The following is an 18,746-nucleotide window of genomic DNA, read 5'->3' as shown; positions in this document are numbered from 1 at the left end:
TTTTTTTTTTTTTTTTTTTTTTTTTTTTTTTGTATCAGGGATTAAACTCAGGGGTACCCAACCACTGAGCCACATCCCCAGCCCCAGCCCTATTTTGTATTTTATTTAGAGACAAGGTCTCACTGAATTGCTTAGTGCCTTACTCTTATTGAGGCTGGTTTAAACTTGTGATCCTCCTGCCTCAGCCTCCCAAGCTGCTGGGATTACAGGTGTGCACCACTGTGCCCAACCTTACCTGAGTTTTTTTTTTTTTTTTTTTAACATCAGAAATAAGGAATTTAAAGTTTGTATGCCAGGCATCTTTCTCCTTACCCAAAAATTCTGTTTTTGTTTTAGATACCTTTCTGCACCTCTCCCCTGTCCTTTCTATTAACCCTTATCTCAAACACGAGACAACTAGTTTTCCACTGTACAATGTAGGGCTCAGAAAAATAATTACACAATTTATTATACCCCTCTACCTAGGGCTAGCTCATCTTGCCCCAGGATGCAAAATGATTCCTTATACCTCAAGCATCTTCTGTTTGCAAGGGGTCCTCATCCTATGCTCTGAGTGGAGAGGACATGTAAATGACTGCTCCCAGATACAACTCAAGAATTTCTTGTTAAAACGAGAATATTCTATAGAAAATTGAAAAGAAACCCTGTTGCTAAGCCACAAAATTTCTTTTTAACCTGGTATGGTTACCATTGCCTCCAAGTGTCTTTTAGAATTCACACACACATACAAACACACACACACACACAGAGGAGAACACAGCATTTATACAAATTCGTTATGCTAAGAAGTAAAAAGAAGAAACTATAAATCATACATAATCCTGTCATGCCAAAAAACCCACAGAGATTCTATCATATTTACTTCTAGTCTTTCTATGTATACTTAACATCTTCACTTAATTTTGAATTCCCGTTAAAATTTATTTATGTGGAAGGAAAAAAAAACACATTAGTACTCCTCATTATGCTGCAAATCCTTACTTCAAAATTGCCTTTTTTAAACTATGATTTATGAAATACATACTATTTTAGAAAATTTAGACAACAGAGGTTAAGTCCTCCTATGCATTGGCAAACACCATTAACAGTTTCTTGTAAAAAATATGATATTTATACATTACCTTGGTGGAGCCTCTTTCTAGACCTCCTGGGTCTATTTCCACATCTTCAGGAGATTCAAGATCCAGCAGACCCTGCATTAACCCAAAAGCCCTATTGAAAATCAAGGAGTCGATTGCCGACAAAATCTACTGCACAATCTGCCAAGTTAAACTGTCTGTGTGTAAATTTTTAAGAGGGAAAGAATGAATGACATCTTTGGCACATATTTCTTTCTACAAATGCAACCCCATGGTACACACCACTTGTGAGCCTTTCTCACTCTATGGATATCATCAGGAACATTTCCTTATGACCATAGTTTTCTTTGAAACATAGTTTTTGATTGTGGCAAAGTGTTGCATCCTACAGATAAGCAATGATTGGATTATGGTTATGAGCCACAGTTTTCTCTGCTGTTAAAGGTTCAAGTTCAACAATTTTTTTTACTATAATAATTTTTGTGCATTTTTCCTGGGAATAAACTCCTAGACATAAAGTTAAGGGTTTTGAGGTGCGAACTATGGTGGTGCACTCTTGTAATCCCAGCTACTTGGGAAGTTGAGGTAGGAGGGGCCTCACATATGCTAGGCAAATGTTCTACCACTGAGCCACACCCCTAGCCCTCTTTCTTTTATTTTGAGATAGTGTCTCCCTAAATTGCCCTGGCTGGCCTTGAACTTGCTATCCTCCTGCCTCAGGCTCCCCAGCAGCTGGAATTACAGGGTGTGCTACCACACTTGACTTTTATTAATTTTTTAAAATAAATTGTTTTTATTCTATGTTTTTCTTTCTATTATTAATTTCTAAGAGTTCATTATTAATTAAGCATACTGACCAATTGTCACTTATTTTGCTAATATTTTCAAATTTTCATGTTTCTTTGATTTCATTGGGCAGCATATCCTTTCTTACCCTTTCTTTTATATTTAGAAAGGACTCCCTATATCAGGCTCTCATAATGCTTTCTAAGCCACAAGGCAATTGGTCCAACATCCATGCCCTTCCCAAGCAGCTGATGAATGAGCTTCTTCCCTCAGGTGACAGAATGCTACACAGTTCTTTCTGTAGCCATAGCGTGCCGACAGTTTGTACTTCTAATTCCAGGCACACAGCAAGCTTAGCAATGGGAATAACTGGTCTGCCTTGGGTAGCCTCCCACTGACCCATAAGAAATATTTTATAGAGATTCTATCTCATTTCCTCAGTGATAGCAGCTAAGAGAACTTTCTAAGCACTTTCAATCTGTATTATCTCATTTAGTGTTGCCCAAAAGCATACCAGGAAAGCACTGATACCTTAATTCTACAGTGAGGAATTTGAGACAGTTTAAATGACTTGAATGAGTTCATGTAGTCGGGAAGCATCAGAGCAAAGATTCCAACTGTTTGCACTTAACATATTCACTTAATTTTGAATTTCCATTAAAATTTATTTATGTGGAAGGAAGAAAATGCATGACTAACTACTGAAGCTGTGTTGCTAATTACTGTGTCTATAGATCTCCTATGGAAGAGAACTCAGCTTTAACATAAATAACACTTGTGGGAAAACTCCAGCCCAACCAAGGGAGGAAAGACCACCATTATGTCCTATTCCAAGGGCCCAGTTTTAGGACATCCAAAGTAAAAATGACAGTAAAAGGGGATGGGAGAAGAATAAAAAGCCCTTGATGAACACTGTATCCAAATTCATTCATAGCTATTTGTGGATGGAAGCCGTTTCCTATGCACACTGGTGTGATTGTCTCAGTGTCTAAAATAACAACTACACATCGTGCGAAGCTTCCTGGGGGGTCAGCACTGTGCCACACTTTCTATGAATATTACCACAATCTGATGGAGGAGATACTATTCCTCTCATTTTATATAGGATAAAGCTAAAACCCCAAAGGTCAAGGTCCCAGACTACTAAGCAGCCGAGCAGTACAGTGAGGCTCAGACTGTGGATGGAAGCTGAAAGACAACTTCTTCTGAAGGCAGAATGCGGGGCCATGACCTTAACTTCCCTGAGCCTCAGTTTCTTCACACTCTAGCGCCTTGCTGGTATGTCTGATTGTGCAAATGAAACATGAGATACATGTGGTAAAGTACTCAACAAACAGTAGGTGCTCATTTTTGTTTGATTGATTTTGCTTTTCTTTAAGTGACAGTAGCCACTGGACTCTTGTTAATTCAAAAGACATTTTGTAGGGATAGCCCAAACCTTTCCTTTAGGTTTACACATGTGAAACTAGCCTTGATAGGGCCTCAGAAATCCTGTCTGGGGTGTCCAGGAGTGCTGGCCTGCAGATATCCTGGGATCAATGACTCACCACTAAGGACAGGAGAACGCAAGTTGGGTTAGGGCAGAGCATGTATGCCTGTGCCACTTAGGGGTGCAGACACAACAAAATTCATGCTGTTGGGCTGCTCTCTGGATAAGATCCTAAATCTAAGTGTGCAGGTTGATGTTGTAAAAGACAATTCCAATTTTGTCTTCTTTCTGCCTCTGTTTGAATGCATGCAAAATAGTAACTTTGAGGAAAATCACACCTCTTCTCTGAAGTACCGGTCCTCATCTGTAAATTAGAGCTATTGATATCTCATATATCCCAGATCCCAGATCCTTCTACATCCTCTTAGTTGCCCTCAGTGTGGCTGCAGCCCTCTCCCCACAATGCTCCCAAAGACCTCTCCTCCCCTGAGTCAGGCCCCTAGAGATTCATGCCCAAGCTAGATGTCAGACTAGCCAGGCTCCAAGATTCCTTCCAACTCTGATTCTCTGGTCTTCTTCCTCATTAAGGAGGGCTGATTGAGGCTTGGAAAAAGGCCTGAAGGAGAGCCATATCTGGAGCCTCAGAAGACTAGACACAAATCCACACATGTAAGGAGCAGAGCAGCAGAATGCAAGCAATTTGCTTTCTGGGCTCAGAAAAGCACCACCTCAATGACTTTACCTTCAACAGCATCTGGTATTTTATCAGTCTCTGGCTTGGTCCTCTAAGATACTTAAAAAGAGGGAGACTATGATCCAGTTGGCGCTGGCATACCTTTAAAAGTCAAACAGAAATTACATAAAACAAAACATATAAACCAAACACACACACACACACACACACACACACACGAGTTGTCCCGTCCCCCAGAAAGAGTATGTGAAATGAGAGAACAAAAGAGAAGGGGTGGCTTGACTTGTATTTTTATAGGAACTAAGGAAGCAGGGCCATTTTTCCTTTTCAGAAGTAAATTCACCAGACAGTGGGTATTTCAAGTCTTTCTGAAAAGGAGGCAGCCCGTCTGGAGGCAGGATGGCATCTATTTGGGTCATCTGGAGTTTGAAGGGTAGAGATGGCTTGTTGACATCATTCCAGGGAGCCACAAAGTGTGGCATTCTTGACTTAGTTCCATTTTTAAATCCCACCCAAGAAGAGGATGCTGGTTTCTCACCAGACCATTATCTGCTTCTCACAGGTGGGGTCCATAGACAACAACGACAGCATTGAAACTTCTAATGTGTCATTTCAAAGTATGGGAGACTTGGAATAAATATAAATCCCAATACCAAATTTCTCTGCCCAGTTCACACTTTTGATTTCGATGCACATAAACATTTTCCAGGGAGAACAACCTGTGGGAGACTTTGTTAAGTTCAACTTTACCCCAAAGTAGGCGCAGTCTTGACACTCTTGCCAGATGGCCATTGCTCGGGGAAGATTCCTATGGTATTTAAAATATATTTGGAGGTCTTCTTTCTGAATGGGAAAAAATAGAACAAATTAATCAGGTAGCATTTTTTCAGTCAGTGGACAGGAAGGTACAGCTTCATTTATTCATTCATTCAATATGTATTCATTGTATTTCAGTGTGTGAGGAACTGGGAGCACATAGAAAACAACCTTACGTTGGGGTAAGTATGTGATGGAGAGGTGAACAGGGAGCTCAAACAGCCATAAGTGCTCCACACAGACACAAGCAGAGTGCTATGGAGCATGTACAGGGGCTGTGGGTAAATAAATAAGTAAATTCACCAACAGAATTTGTGTGTATATATGTGGGCAAGTAATTAATTTTTAATTTTTTCCCATATTTTTGTTGGTGCATATTTTTGGATTTATTGTTACATTTTGCACATGCACACCATATAACAATATAATTTGGCCCAAATCATTTCTTATTATTTCCCCTCTTTCTTCCTCCTGTCATTCCTTGGTCCCTTTCCTTTATGCTACCTTCGATTTTCATGAGGAACAGGAATTTTTATCTTTATCTTTCCTCCCTTTCTCTATGTCTAGGACACCAATTTCTCCCACAAACAATTCTGTAGTGAGTGATAAATCCGAAAGAAAGAATGCTGGTGGCCAATAGCCCCTCTCTTCTCTGTCACCACCTTCTCTTTATCCTGGTCATCATGATGCCAACCCTACACAGAAACCTAAGAAACAACTCATAACTGGAAATAGCACAAAAGCAAAATGTGGCACTTTGGACAATAAAACACAAATCTAAGTCATTTGGGCAACACTGGAAGTGGTAGCTCTGCCCCAGACATCACCTTTCACCCGCAGTCCAAGACTCTGAGACAGGAGAGATTATGGATTGTTTCAGAACTAGAGATCAAGAAGGATTCAAAGTGCTGTGTGGGAGGTAGCAGAGGAGGTAAAAGGGAGGTACTGGGGAACAAAATTGGCCAAATTACATTGTGTCTAAATTATATTGCTCATGTATGAATACGTAACAACAAATCCCACTATTATGTATAATTATAAAGCACCAATAAAAAACTAAAAAGAAAAATAACAACAAAGTGCTGTGTGGCCCCTGGTCTCATTGTGTCAAAGCCTTTGAGAGGCGGGCACACATCTGCCAATATCCCAGGGAGAAGGGACAGCCTTGGCCTAAGGGGCAGCTTGGCAGCTTTGCTGGCTTCATTAAGGGTGCCTGGTCCATAGCAGCTGTGCCCGTCACAGAGCCCATGCTGCCCCAGTGGAGAAGCCCATGTGGCCACCTCCTTGCAGATTTCTATGTGCCTTTACTTCTGCTCAGGCCAACTCTTGATTTCCTTGAATCAACATAGGTTATTTTTTCCCTCTTCACAGCTTAAACCATGTCTACTCTACTTGTAAACACACTGCTGGAGCTAGGAGTGTAGCTCAGTGGTAGTGCACCTGCCTAATATGCATGTGGCCCTGGCTTCCACCCCAGCACCAAAAAACAAAACCAAAAATGTAGGTTTGTAGCAAATGATTTGTTTCTCTAGCTCTTCCCCTCACCTGATAGATCGTAAGTGACCATTTCAGCTTAACAACTATTTCAATTCTGACCTAGGCTATCCTTACACACACACACACACACACACACACACACACACACATTTAAGAAGGAAAATGGCCCTTGAAAAATGTTGTTCAGATTGACCAGAATAATAATTCAGAGCTTAACTATAAAATGGTCATTATTCATTCACTCAAGGGCTATATTGAGTGCCTTTGATATCAGACATTGTGTTAAATATGTTTGTTAAATTCAATGTTTCAAATAGCTTAGTGGTTTGGCCATAGGAAACATTCCTGCCATACGGAAGGCCAGACTTGTAAAACACTGAAAATCAATTAAGACATCTTATCTACATTTAGTCTGCCAGGTCATAAAGATATTAGATCCTATAAAATAATCCAAGGTTTCATTGCTTTCGACATTCAGTCATCAAAAGATTCTCAGAGTCTGGGGGTGATTTTGGAGACTAAGCCTCTCATCCAGTACAAGAACTTCAACAACCAATCATCTTTTCCTGAACTCTCTTAGTAATAGAGGGACCTGGTTCTACTGATAGTTGCTGAGTTGAAAGCTACCCTTCTGAAGCCTTCACTCCCTGGTCCTAATTCTGCTCTCTGAGCAAAACAGAACATAAGCCTCTAAGTATTGAAATACAGGTATTGGCCTAAATTGTTTTTGTATTAGTGAATAGTCAAAAATTCCTTTGAGAAAGGATGTATACTAACTAGCAACATATGAAAATGCTAATTCCCCTCATCTCCTTATAGAATAAATCAGAAGGCTATAAAACTGCTATCAAAAACTCATATTCATACAAGGAGACATGATTGCTATAGATTCAGACTATGAGCTTTGGTGGTAGTGGTCCAGGTTCAGTTCTCTCCTTTGTCAATGATAATCTACATGGCCTGAAGTCAGTTACTTAACCGTCCTTGACTTCAGTTTCCTCATCTGTTAAATAGGCTCATAACACTTCTGGGATTATTGTAAGATCCAATGAGACGATGTACAGAAAGCCTCAACATTTGCCCTCTATATGCACAGTACTCAGAAAATTGTAACTCTTGTCAAGACACTTCTTATTTTGTAGAACCCTTGTGCGGCCATTCTTACTTTTATTTCCCACAATGACTTTGCATATTGGTGCCATTAAGCGTGTTGTATAGAAGAGGCAAGTGAGATTTTGAGAGTTTGCTTGAGTCATACAAATAGCCAGTGGCACAACTTCAATGAGAAGTTACCTTTTCGGAGTCCCACATTCGATCATGTGAGATCTCAGGGCAATTCGAACTCCAAGTAAACTCCTGACAAATACCATTCCCCAGAGAGCAGGGTCTCTGGGGGAGAACCTTTTGGATGAGACAGGCCATGGAATCTGATTAAGACACTTGGTCAGAAATAGTTCAAAATTCAATTCCAAGATTGGTGCAGTTCTGAAATGCTACTGAGACAGGATAGACTGCTATCATTTTTATTCCCTGTATTTTATCTCCAGCATTATAAATCATACAGGATTAATAGCATGGTTTGTGGTCTAGATTAATGATTTCCAAGGTTTCCCTCAACATGAAGGGCTATAAAAGCTTTGTGAAAGTACAGGAGAGGAATTCTTTTAAGAATACATGTTTAGTCAGCAATTTCCTGACTGTCTCCTCGTACTTGAACCTTTTTTTTTTTAATCATATCTATTTTTTCCTTGAGGAATTTGTCCCTTTTTTCATTCAACAATTTAACCTTTGGAAGAATGATATAAGCAACCATAAAGTAGTTCTTAATTCTGAAACTAGATTCCCCGTTAATGGTTTTATGAGTGTAAAAGTGCAAAATAGAATAAAACACTAATCATGTTACAGTAGTAATTTTTAAAGGGAATGAATCAGATTGAATACAAAAATAGTTTTAGTGTGTTTTAAATTCTGGCACTTGATGAAACTGCAGGGATCCCATACAGGGTCACAGAGGACTTGGTTTCTCCATTCCACCAAGTGCCTTGAAACCCAGGGACTTTTGTCCGCTTGCTTTTAGATATCTCAATTATGCTTTCAGATGTATCAGTCGTAACTTGGGTATTTAAAATGTGTTAAGTCATTGACTTGGGTTCACAAAAAGTAAGGTAGGACTTCTTAGGAAACAGAAAAGGAATGGGAAAGGTTGAGAAAGTGGAGGACACCAGGGGGTATCCTACGGGGGCGAGAAAGGTGGTGGAGGGGAAGATGTTGGGTTAAACAGTCCTGGCCCTAGGGAAAAGGAAGTAAATAGAGGCATGTTGTTGTAGGACAGGAAGTTCACAAATTGGGTGCTAAGCATAAGAAAGGTTATAAAGATTTCCAATCATCCTCTATGATACTAAAAAAAATAAAACGGAAGAAAATATAATTTCTGAAATTTTTAATTTAACTTCATTATTTTGAGAGTATTAATGTAACTTCAGCATGGGGCTTTAAGCCTGCTGTATGATTCATGCCCTAAAACACAGCTTAGTCATTCAGAAGAGGATCACCCACTATGAAGACCTTGGGTGGCCAGCCTTCCATTTCACGGGCTTTGCAGGAAGCCAGGTCTGCAGTTGCTCCTCCCTATCAGTGTGAGGCCAGGATAACTTGGGAGACTGAAAGGACTACAAAGGACCCCTGCACTGCATTTGAAAGGCAGATAGAAGAGCTACTCTCTTAGCATATTTCAAGTATATAACATGTAATATTAACTGTGATATGTATTACATCTCCATAACTTACTCATCTTATAACTGAAAGTTTGTACTCTCTGACCAACATCTTTTCATTTCCGACATCCCACCACTTGTACTCTCTGCTTCTATGAGTTTAACTCTTTTTAGATCACACTCTGACACACACACCACGATAACCATTTGAGGTGACAGATGTTAATAAACTTAACTGTGGTAATCATTTTACAGTGTATATGTATACCATATCATCATGTTGTATATCTCCAATATATGAAATTTTTGTCAATTATATGTCAATAAATCCGGGGATCAGGGAAATTAGAGATGTTTTTAGAACTTTGGTTTTCAATTTGTCCTTGTCACTTACACAGAAAAACAAAGACTGACTTTAATCACTTGGTTATTTTTGTTCACTGGGACCACAGACTTACTCTCTTGAGAAAACAACAGGCCAGAAGTTCAGGGTTTTCGGTGCACTTTTCCAATTCTTTTAGAAAAGTCCTAAGGAAATAAAAAACATAAGGATATCTTGATTGCTACATGTGTGGGATTCAAATTGTTTAAGGTAAAACCACATAAAGTTTTAAGAAGTGTCTAGAAAAATGCCATTCTCTAGGCTTTATTGCTGCTGACCATCTTCTACACATTTATTTGTGAGGGAAAAAAAATGTACTCTGAGGCATTACTTTTGATGACCATGAAACCACCACAGCTGTTCTGGTCATTCTGAGCATCAGCCGCGGACAGATGGGATACACTGCTGCTACATGATGGTAATGTTCATAGCATCTGCCACTGCTCCCGCTGCTGTTGCTTCTATCAACATCTTTGAGAGCTCACTATCAGCCAGGCCACAGCCAAGTGCTTCACAAACAAACATTTCATTTAATTCTTGACCAAACTCTGCAAGACAAGGTTTCATCAGTGTGAAACCTGAGGCTCAAAGAGGCTGAATTACTTCTCTTGGGAAAATAGCAGCAATGGGATTTCATTTCAGTTTTGTGTCTGACCAATGAACAAAGAATGAGGTTAGGAGACAAATATGGTTCAATTTGCCCAGCAATCTTTCCTCCTCCATTAATCAGGTGAAAGGTCTTCAGAGGGTAAAGTAGTCAAGGAGCTGCAGTTTACTCATGTGTGAAATGGGAAGGTTGGAACTGTCTTCTCTTCCCTTTCTCTAAAACTCAACATCCAAGCAACGCTGGGCTAGAGGGACAATTTGTTTGGCAAGTTAGCATTTTCTAGCACCCCGTGCCATCCTATGTTAATGGGCATATAGGTGTGTATCTTGGTCATCTTTGTATTCCCAATGCTGAGCACAGGGTATGGCATAGAATATGTGCTCAGTAAATGCTGGTGCATGAATAAATAAATAAGCAAAGGAACACAGCTAGCAGAGTACTGAAAGACACAGGCCAATGGTGTCTTTCCCCTTCCTTATTCCTCAGGGATCCCATGGAGCTTCTCTCCCCCTTGCATGCCCATCCCACTCCAATCTAATCCACTGACTCCAAATCACTTGCTCAGGCTTGACCATATGAAAACACTTTCATCTCCAAATTCCATCAGTCTGATTTTTGCTCTTCTTTTACTTTTCATTTCTTCCCCATAATGTGAATTATTATGTACCTGCTATGAAATTCATAAAGTTCTTTAATGTTCCCAAAGAGAAAGTCCTTGTTATTCTGAAGAGCATCTGGAATCAGATGTTTCAACCAGATAAAATCCATTGGAGTGATGTATCCCTGCAGAGGTGGAAACAAGGTAGGTTTTACTGATATTATATGAAATGATCTGAATCAGCTACTTCAAGAACCAAAACTTTAATGAAATAATTGGGCAATACAGTACACATGCTTCTTGAAAGCTATTCTATTAAATATGTTCTTTAGATATCAGTTTCCTTATGTGTACATCTTCAGAAGGAGATGGCTTAATGGCAATGACAACAAAGTGGCATTTTAATTGGAAGAACTAATACATATTTTTAAATGTGTATAAGTTATATGAGTAGAATGTGAAAGAAAGGAAAAAAATTACCCATCATTTTATGATCTGCTGCAATTACTGTTAAGTTTTATTATATTTCCTTCATAACTTTTAAAAAGCTTATTTTATATGGTTATAGTCATGATACATATTTATTTGTACTTTTTTTCAGGTTCATTACAGACTCAGTTTATAAAGCTCTCTCAAGAGATTTTCTTAATGTTGCTACTTATTTTCCAAAAGAATCACATTTTTTAAAACAGTTGAATGTCATTTATTCAGCATATATATCATATTTTATTAACCATTCCATTTTTTAATTGGATATTTTGGTTGCTTCTGATTTTCTTATTGTGAAAAATGTATACTAAATAACATTGTACATATAATTTTTTCCTTAAGATTACTCCTTTAGGAGAAGAAGGAAAGTATACATTTTTACTCTTAAGAAAAAAATACCTTAAAACACAAGAAAGAATCTTCCCTTCTTAAGCATCAAAAGCACTTATATTATAATACCCTTTGTTGGCAAGCATGTGGTGAGCCTAGTTGGGTATTGCTGGGATCAGTATGAACTGGCACAGTCCTTTGGAGTTATTTGGTTGCAAGGACCCAGAGCCATAAGGATGTTCCTTTTCAAACCGAGGAGATATTGTGCTGTTTATTATAAGACTGAAATCTTGGTGAGATTCTAGAGACAAGGCAACTATTTTCAGTCTCTTTGTGCAACAAAACTTCTTGGTTGCATCTACGCTTAATACCCTCCCAATCTACTTACATCGATTATGCTCTCCATTTCTTTTATGTACACTTCTTCAGTCTCAAGCAAGTCACGTACAATGCGTCTGAATCACAGCAGCAGGTGGGAGATTGAAAGAAAAAGAAACAAAGGGAGGGAGGAGTGTTCTTTGAGAGTTCTTTTAGAATTATGCTCATCAACACAGGTCCCCTTAGATCCTGGTCAGTTCATTCTGTTCTATTGAACTCTGGCATCTTACAAAAGCACACTTTGCTCACACTGATATCAAGAAGAAACAGCAAGGTTAGAGGGCTCAAAATCCATGAATGAAGCCTGTTCTCTGGGTGGGCTATAAGGCCTGAGGGTGTCAAGAGAGTGGATACTGAGGTGGGGAATATCACGTTTGGATCTTTGGTCAAGAAGGTCTGCCTGACCTTCACATTGTACGTGTGGTTTCCTAGATTTTCTCTAAAGCTTTCTGCTGTTCCATTGCTCGCATCAAGATCTTTGACCCACATGAATGTCTTTTTCCATCCCTGGGTTAGACAGATGCTAGTCATAGCCTTTCCTCCATCATTGAACAAACCCTTTCCCTGGAAAGAGGTAGCAGAGGGTTTGGTGAGCAGAATTCTGAGATGGCCCCTAAATTCCTGGTCCCTGGTATACAAACACCTCCTCAAAGTGAGTCAGTCAAACACTGATTTAAGTGCTGCTGTAAAGAGATTTTACTCCTTAGTTGACCTTAAGATAGGTGATCCAGTGGGGCCTGTCCTAATCATATAAGTTCCTTAGATCTGGGCCTTGACATCACAGAGATTGAAAGCACAAGAAGGATTCAGCATGGGAAATTTCTCTCTCTTGGCTTTGGAGAGGTCAGGAACCATGTGACAAGGTACAAAGGCAGCCTCTGGGATCTGAGAGTGGTCCCCTGGGTGGCAGCCAGTAAGGAAGAAGTCAGCCCTATAGTTGCAGGCAACGGGATCCCACCACAACTACATAAAGTTAGAAGAGGATCCAGAGCTTTCTCTGAGAATGCGGCAAGTCAACTCCTTGACTTTACCTTTATGGGACTTGGAACAGAAATCCCAGTCCTGCTGTGCCTGAATTCCTGTCCCAGGGAAACTCTGAGCTAATCTGCCAAGTTTGTGGTCACTTTTTATACAGCAATAGAAAACCAACTGAAAGAGGGAGGCCAGTCCCCACATCTATCCCAAACAGGCTGTTTTCTCTCACCTTGGGCTATGAGACCACACTGATGCTTCTTTTTTTTAGGGCTTCAAGAGGGTAACCAAGTGTTTATACAAGTGTTCATGTGTACAATATATACATTTATGGTTTCCTGAGAACTGTTAGTGGGTTATATATTAAACGGAAGCCTATCTCAGAGAAGGATTTTTTTTCCTCTCATAAAAATGGATATGGCAAGGGATAAATAATCCGACAGGAAAAAAATGGGAAAAAGACACGAAATAAGAAATTCACTCAAACAAATGACTGTTAGTCTTATGGGAAAGAAATACTCAATATACACTAATTCAACAAAGGCATGTTTAAACAGGAGTAATAATTTTCATCTTTGAGGATGGTAGAAATTTCATATCCTAAAGGAAGATGAGGATATGGAAACACTCTCAGACAATATGAGTGGAAGTGTAAATTTGTGCAAGCTTTTTAGGAGATAACTTAGAAATATCACAGCTGCTTGAGGCTGTAGCTCAGTGGTAGATTATGTGCTTGCAAATGCAAGGCCCTGGTGCCGTCCCCAGCACCATCAAAAACAAATAAAACAAAACAACACATGCTCCTGACTCACTAATTTCATTTGTAGGAATGTTCACGGTCACTCAAACAATATAACTTCAAGGATAACCAGATATTAACTGGAAATTACTTAAATACCTGTAAAAAAAATGATGGCACATATATATAGTGAAATGCCATGCAGTTGTTAAAAAGAATGAGATCAATTGGTACAGGCCAACATGACAAAGCCCAAGTATTTTAAGAAAAACTAAAAAAGCAAACTGTAGACAGTATGTATCAAATTACTATTTGTGTAAAAAATCAATGTGTGTATAAATGGCACATTTTTTTATCCATTCATCTATTGAAGGGCATCTGGGTTGGTTCCACAGTCTAGCTATTGTGAATTGTGCTGCTATGAACATCGATGTGGCAGTGTCCCTGTAGTACGCTCTTTTAAGGTCTTCAGGGAATAGTCCGAGAAGGGCAATAGCTGGGTCAAATGGTGGTTCCATTCCCAGCTTTCCCAGGAATCTCCATACTGCTTTCCAAATTGGCCGCACCAATTTGCATTCCCACCAGCAATGTACAAGAGTACCCTTTTCCCCACATCCTCGCCAGCACTTGTTGTTGTTTGACTTCAGAATGGCTGCCAATCTTACTGGAGTGAGATGGTATCTTAGGGTGGTTTTGATTTGCATTTCTCTGACTGCTAGAGATGGTGAGCATTTTTTCATGTACTTGTTGATTGATTGTCTGTCCTCCTCTGAGAAGTGTCTGTTCAGGTCCTTGGCCCATTTGTTGATTGGGTTATTTGTTAACTTATTGTCTAATTTTTTGAGTTCTTTGTATACTCTGGATATTAGGGCTCTATCTGAAGTGTGAGGAGTAAAAATTTGTTCCCATGATGTAGGCTCCCTATTTACCTCTTTTATTGTTTCTCTTGCTGAGAAAAAACTTTTTAGTTTAAGTAAGTCCCATTTGTTGATTCTTGTTATTAACTCTTGTGCTATGGGTGTCCTATTAAGGAATTTGGAGCCCGACCCCACAATATGTAGATTGGAGCCAACTTTTTCTTCTATCAGATGCAGAGTTTCTGATTTGATATCAAGCTCCTTGATCCATTTTGAGTTAACTTTTGTGCATGGCGAGAGAAAGGGGTTCAGTTTCATTTTGTTGCATATGGATTTCCAGTTTTCCCANAAGATTAACATTAAACAGAGACATGAGGTGGGAGGTAAAGGGAGAGAAAAGGGATATTGCATGGAAATGGAAGGAGACCCTCATTGTTATACAAAATTACATATAAGAGGTTGTGAGGGGAATGGGAAAATAAACAAGGAGAGAAATGAATTACAGTAGATGGGGTAGAGAGAGAAGATGGGAGGGGAGGGGAGGGGGGATAGTTGAGGATAGGAAAGGTAGCAGAATACAACAGTCACTAATATGGCATAATGTAAAAATGTGGATGTGTAACTGATGTGATTCTGCAATCTGTATTTGGGGTAAAAATGGGAGTTCATAACCCATTTGAATCTAATGTATGAAATATGATATGTCAAGAGCTTTGTAATGTTTTGAACAACCAATTAAAAAAACAAAAAAAAATCAATGTGTGTTGTAAAAATATCAGAGAAAATTATTTTTATTGGTTTAAGGCATGAATAAACTCTTGATAGTCAAAATTTAAAAAAAGTCAATGTGGGGCTGAGGATGTGGTTCAAGCGGTAACGTGCTCGCCTGGCATATGTGGGGCGCTGGGTTCGATTCTTAGCACCACATAAAAATAAAATAAAGATGTTGTGTCTACCGAAAACTAAAAAATAAATATTAAAAAATTTCTCTCTCTCTCTCTCTCTCAAAAAAAGTCAATGTGTGTATGTGTAAAACTACAAGTAGAATTATAAGTGTTTCAAAAATGAATGCAAAGACACTGACAATATTATTACAGGGATTGCATTTGGAGAGTAAACCTGAAGACCAGAATATGAGAGGAATTTCTACATTTTACTTTATACCCTTGACAATGTCTGACTTTCTTAAATGGAAGAAACATTTACTGCTTTTATAATTTTTAAAAAATGTCTTCATGGCATTTTAAGATGAATATTACTGGAGGTAATGGCATGCAAGCCCCATTTCAGAACTATAAGTAAGTCATACAGTTTACACATGTTATAGCTCAATGAGTCATTCTTAAAATGGGTTTTTGAATCTATTTATTAATGCTTGTTATAAGACAAGACTGATAAAGTATATGCACTGACAGAGGATAAAATGTCAAGAAGTATATGAGACTACCAAAAATTACCTTAGGACCATACTTTGCTAAGAGATTCTTGGCTTTTTATAAATCATCCTGAAACGATGACAGTTGCTATGTCAGTACCAATCTGTTTCCATGAGCCACGACATCACTAGAGCCACAGCACCAATTCAGTGTTCATAGCAACCAGAACACCTCCAGCCTCCTCTGCTCTCACCAAACACTGGGCCTGAAAACCAGCAGGTCAGCTTAAGGATGGATTGATGATTAAATGAGACAGATGGTAGAAATAACTCAGTGGTACGTGGAAATAAATCCTAGTATCCAACAATCATATAGGAACTTAGAGATCTTAGGAATTTTTAGGAATCTGATATAGGAAAATAGTTACAACGAAGAAGAAAGAAGAAAGAAGAAAGAAGAAAGAAGAAAGAAGAAAGAAGAAAGAAGAAAGAAGAAAGAAGAAAGAAGAAGAAGAAGAAGAAGAATCCCTTGTTAGGTCATGTCCCAGTTTGTAGTTTGGAAATTAGTCTATAGAAATTAGACTATATTGTACTGCTTCATTTTACCTTTTGGGGTATAACAGATATAACTCCAATGACAGGAACTCCTCTGAAAACTGGCAGCCTATATTTCAGTTCAAATTTTAAAAATAATAATAATCCTCACACCTCCTGAAGCTATTATTCTTTCTTTTCTCTTCTGTTTCTTTTAAAACAGGAGAAAATTTATATCTCTTGCTGAGGATTGCCTGCTGCTATTCCAAAGTGTGTTACATTGCTCACACAAAAAAAAAGACTTTCAAGGATTTACATGGAAAATCATAAAGCATATATAGTGCAAATGACCAGAAAGTATTGGTAGTACTCAAGTCATTTAAAAACACTGAAGCACCTACAGCAATTTATGTCTGACGGATATCTACCCAGAAGCAGAGGACTGTAATTAGGAAACCAACCTGAGTTTATGACACCTCTGGCAGCTTGCATTAATGTGTCCCGTACTAGTGTCCTCTTGGGATCCTAGCATTCTATTTCAATTTCCAGATTTTTTTTTCCTGTACTGGAGATTGAACTCAGGGGTACTCTACCACTGAGCTACAACCTTAACCCTGCTCCCCTTTTAATTTTTTTTTAGACACTAAGTTGCTGAGGCTGGCCTCAAATTTGGGATTCTCCTGCTTCAGGCTTCCTAGTCACTGGGATGACAGGCTTAATCCATCAGGGCCCTGAGCACTTTGTTTTACATTTCAGAATGGATCCACTGCCTCTTAGACTATTAAGAGGGAAATGGTGACATGATGTGTTTTAAAGGAACATTTCTTCTCTGAAGCCGTATTTCATGGTAAGCGAAAAAGCAGAGCTTTGGATGTCCAGTTCCATTCTGTGACAACTCCTGCTTCTTTCAGATGACACCATAACCAATGGGCAAGAATGGAAGAACCTGCCCTTGAAAATAATAATGCAACTCTGCTTGATGAGCAGGACCACTGCGGTACATGCAACACGTGCTAGATTTCCTCCTAAGTTTCTTTGTCCACACACCCTCACCTGCTCCCTTTGAACACTTGCCCCTGACTCCTACCACCCCCACGTCTCAGCTGTTCAGCACAAGAATATCCTTTTAGGAACCAATCTGCCAGAAGTCTATTATTGCTCATTATTGTCAAGCAATTTGCCACCAAGACTTTTCTTTTTATATATATATTTTTTAGTTGTAACTGACACAATACCTTTATTTTATTCATTTATTTATTTATATGTGGTGCTGAGGATTGAACCCAGGGCTTCCCACATGCTAGGAAAGTGCTCTACTGCTGAGCTACAACCCCCAACCCCACTAAGACTTTTCTTTATTCCTGCTATTCTATGACATGAACACATGTAAGAAAGTAAAATCAATTTTACAAATCTGAACTCAGGTTCCCGGGCTCCTTTCCCCTCTCTCCCTCCTGCTGCTGACTCGCCCACATCTTTCTCTTCCTTCCAGGCCTTTTGTCCTGCTCAAGCCCACATTGCCAATGGATTCAACATCATAAACTGGATGCCTCCCAGACAACTCAGTCCCATCAAGCTGAGCTAGAAGTCATTGGATGGAAATGCCGTGCATATGGGGGGAACTGCTATTTTTCTAGGGTCCCTAAAACACAGGTGTTGTTTCAAGCTCCCCTCTGTCATCATACCTTCTATTCAACCTGTCATTTCACCCTTCATCATGACTCCTGGTGTCAGTTTGTTTTCCATCTTTGGTGCCATCACCATGGAGAAGGCTCTAAATTCCTCACCTTGAACACTTCGGTGCACTCTTAGGGGCTTGCCGTTGCCTCTGAGACACAGCCAACAACTTATTTTGCACATCACTGAGCTATACTCTTTTTTTTTTTGTAATGTTTTCTTTATCTATACATCTTTTTTTTCTTTAATTTTTATTGTTGGTTGTTCAAAACATTACATAGTTCTTGACAAATCATATTTCACACTTTGATTCAAGTGGGTTATGAACTCCCATTTTTACCCCGTATACAGATTGCAGCATCACATCGGTTACACATCCACTGTTTTACATATTGCTATACTAGTGTCTGTTGTATTCTGCTGCCTTTCCTATCCTCTACTATCCCCCATCCCCTCCCCTCCCATCTTCTCTCTCTATCCCATCTACTGTAACTCATTTCTCCCCCTTGTTTTTTTTTCCCTTTCCCCTCACTTCCTCTTGTATGTAATTTTGTATAACCATGAGGGTCTCCTTCCATTTCCATGCAATTTCCCTTCTCTTTCCTTTTCCCTCCCACCTCTCACCCCTGTTTAATGTTAATCTTCTTCTCATGCTCTTCCTCTCAACTCTGTTCTTAGTTACTCTCCTTATATCAAAGAAAACATTTGGCATTTGTTTTTTAGGGATTGGCTAGCTTCACTTAGCATAATCTGTTCTAATGCCATCCATTTCCCTGCAAATTCTATGATTTTG

General features: G+C 39.1%; 1 protein-coding gene across 2 annotated transcripts in view; it reads right to left on the bottom strand.

Annotated features, from left to right (window-relative positions):
* The window catches only part of Mcf2l2 (MCF.2 cell line derived transforming sequence-like 2), a 255,029-nt gene that overhangs the window by 36,042 nt on the left and 200,241 nt on the right, over positions 1-18,746 (bottom strand). For both annotated transcript variants that reach the window (XM_048814212.1, XM_048814213.1), the window contains 6 exons: positions 11,810-11,876; positions 10,672-10,787; positions 9,474-9,543; positions 4,739-4,831; positions 4,037-4,129; positions 1,122-1,193 (listed from right to left, as the gene is read on the bottom strand). In XM_048814212.1, the coding sequence (XP_048670169.1) occupies positions 1,122-1,193; positions 4,037-4,129; positions 4,739-4,831; positions 9,474-9,543; positions 10,672-10,787; positions 11,810-11,876 (511 nt within the window). The remainder of the gene's footprint in view (positions 1-1,121; positions 1,194-4,036; positions 4,130-4,738; positions 4,832-9,473; positions 9,544-10,671; positions 10,788-11,809; positions 11,877-18,746) is intronic.

This window comes from Marmota marmota, unplaced genomic scaffold (assembly GCF_001458135.2).
Source record: "Marmota marmota marmota unplaced genomic scaffold, marMar, whole genome shotgun sequence".
In the NCBI taxonomy this organism is placed as follows: domain Eukaryota; kingdom Metazoa; phylum Chordata; class Mammalia; order Rodentia; family Sciuridae; genus Marmota; species Marmota marmota.
The sequence above is the reverse complement of the archived record's forward strand: the minus strand, read 5'-3'. Positions and strand labels throughout refer to the sequence as shown.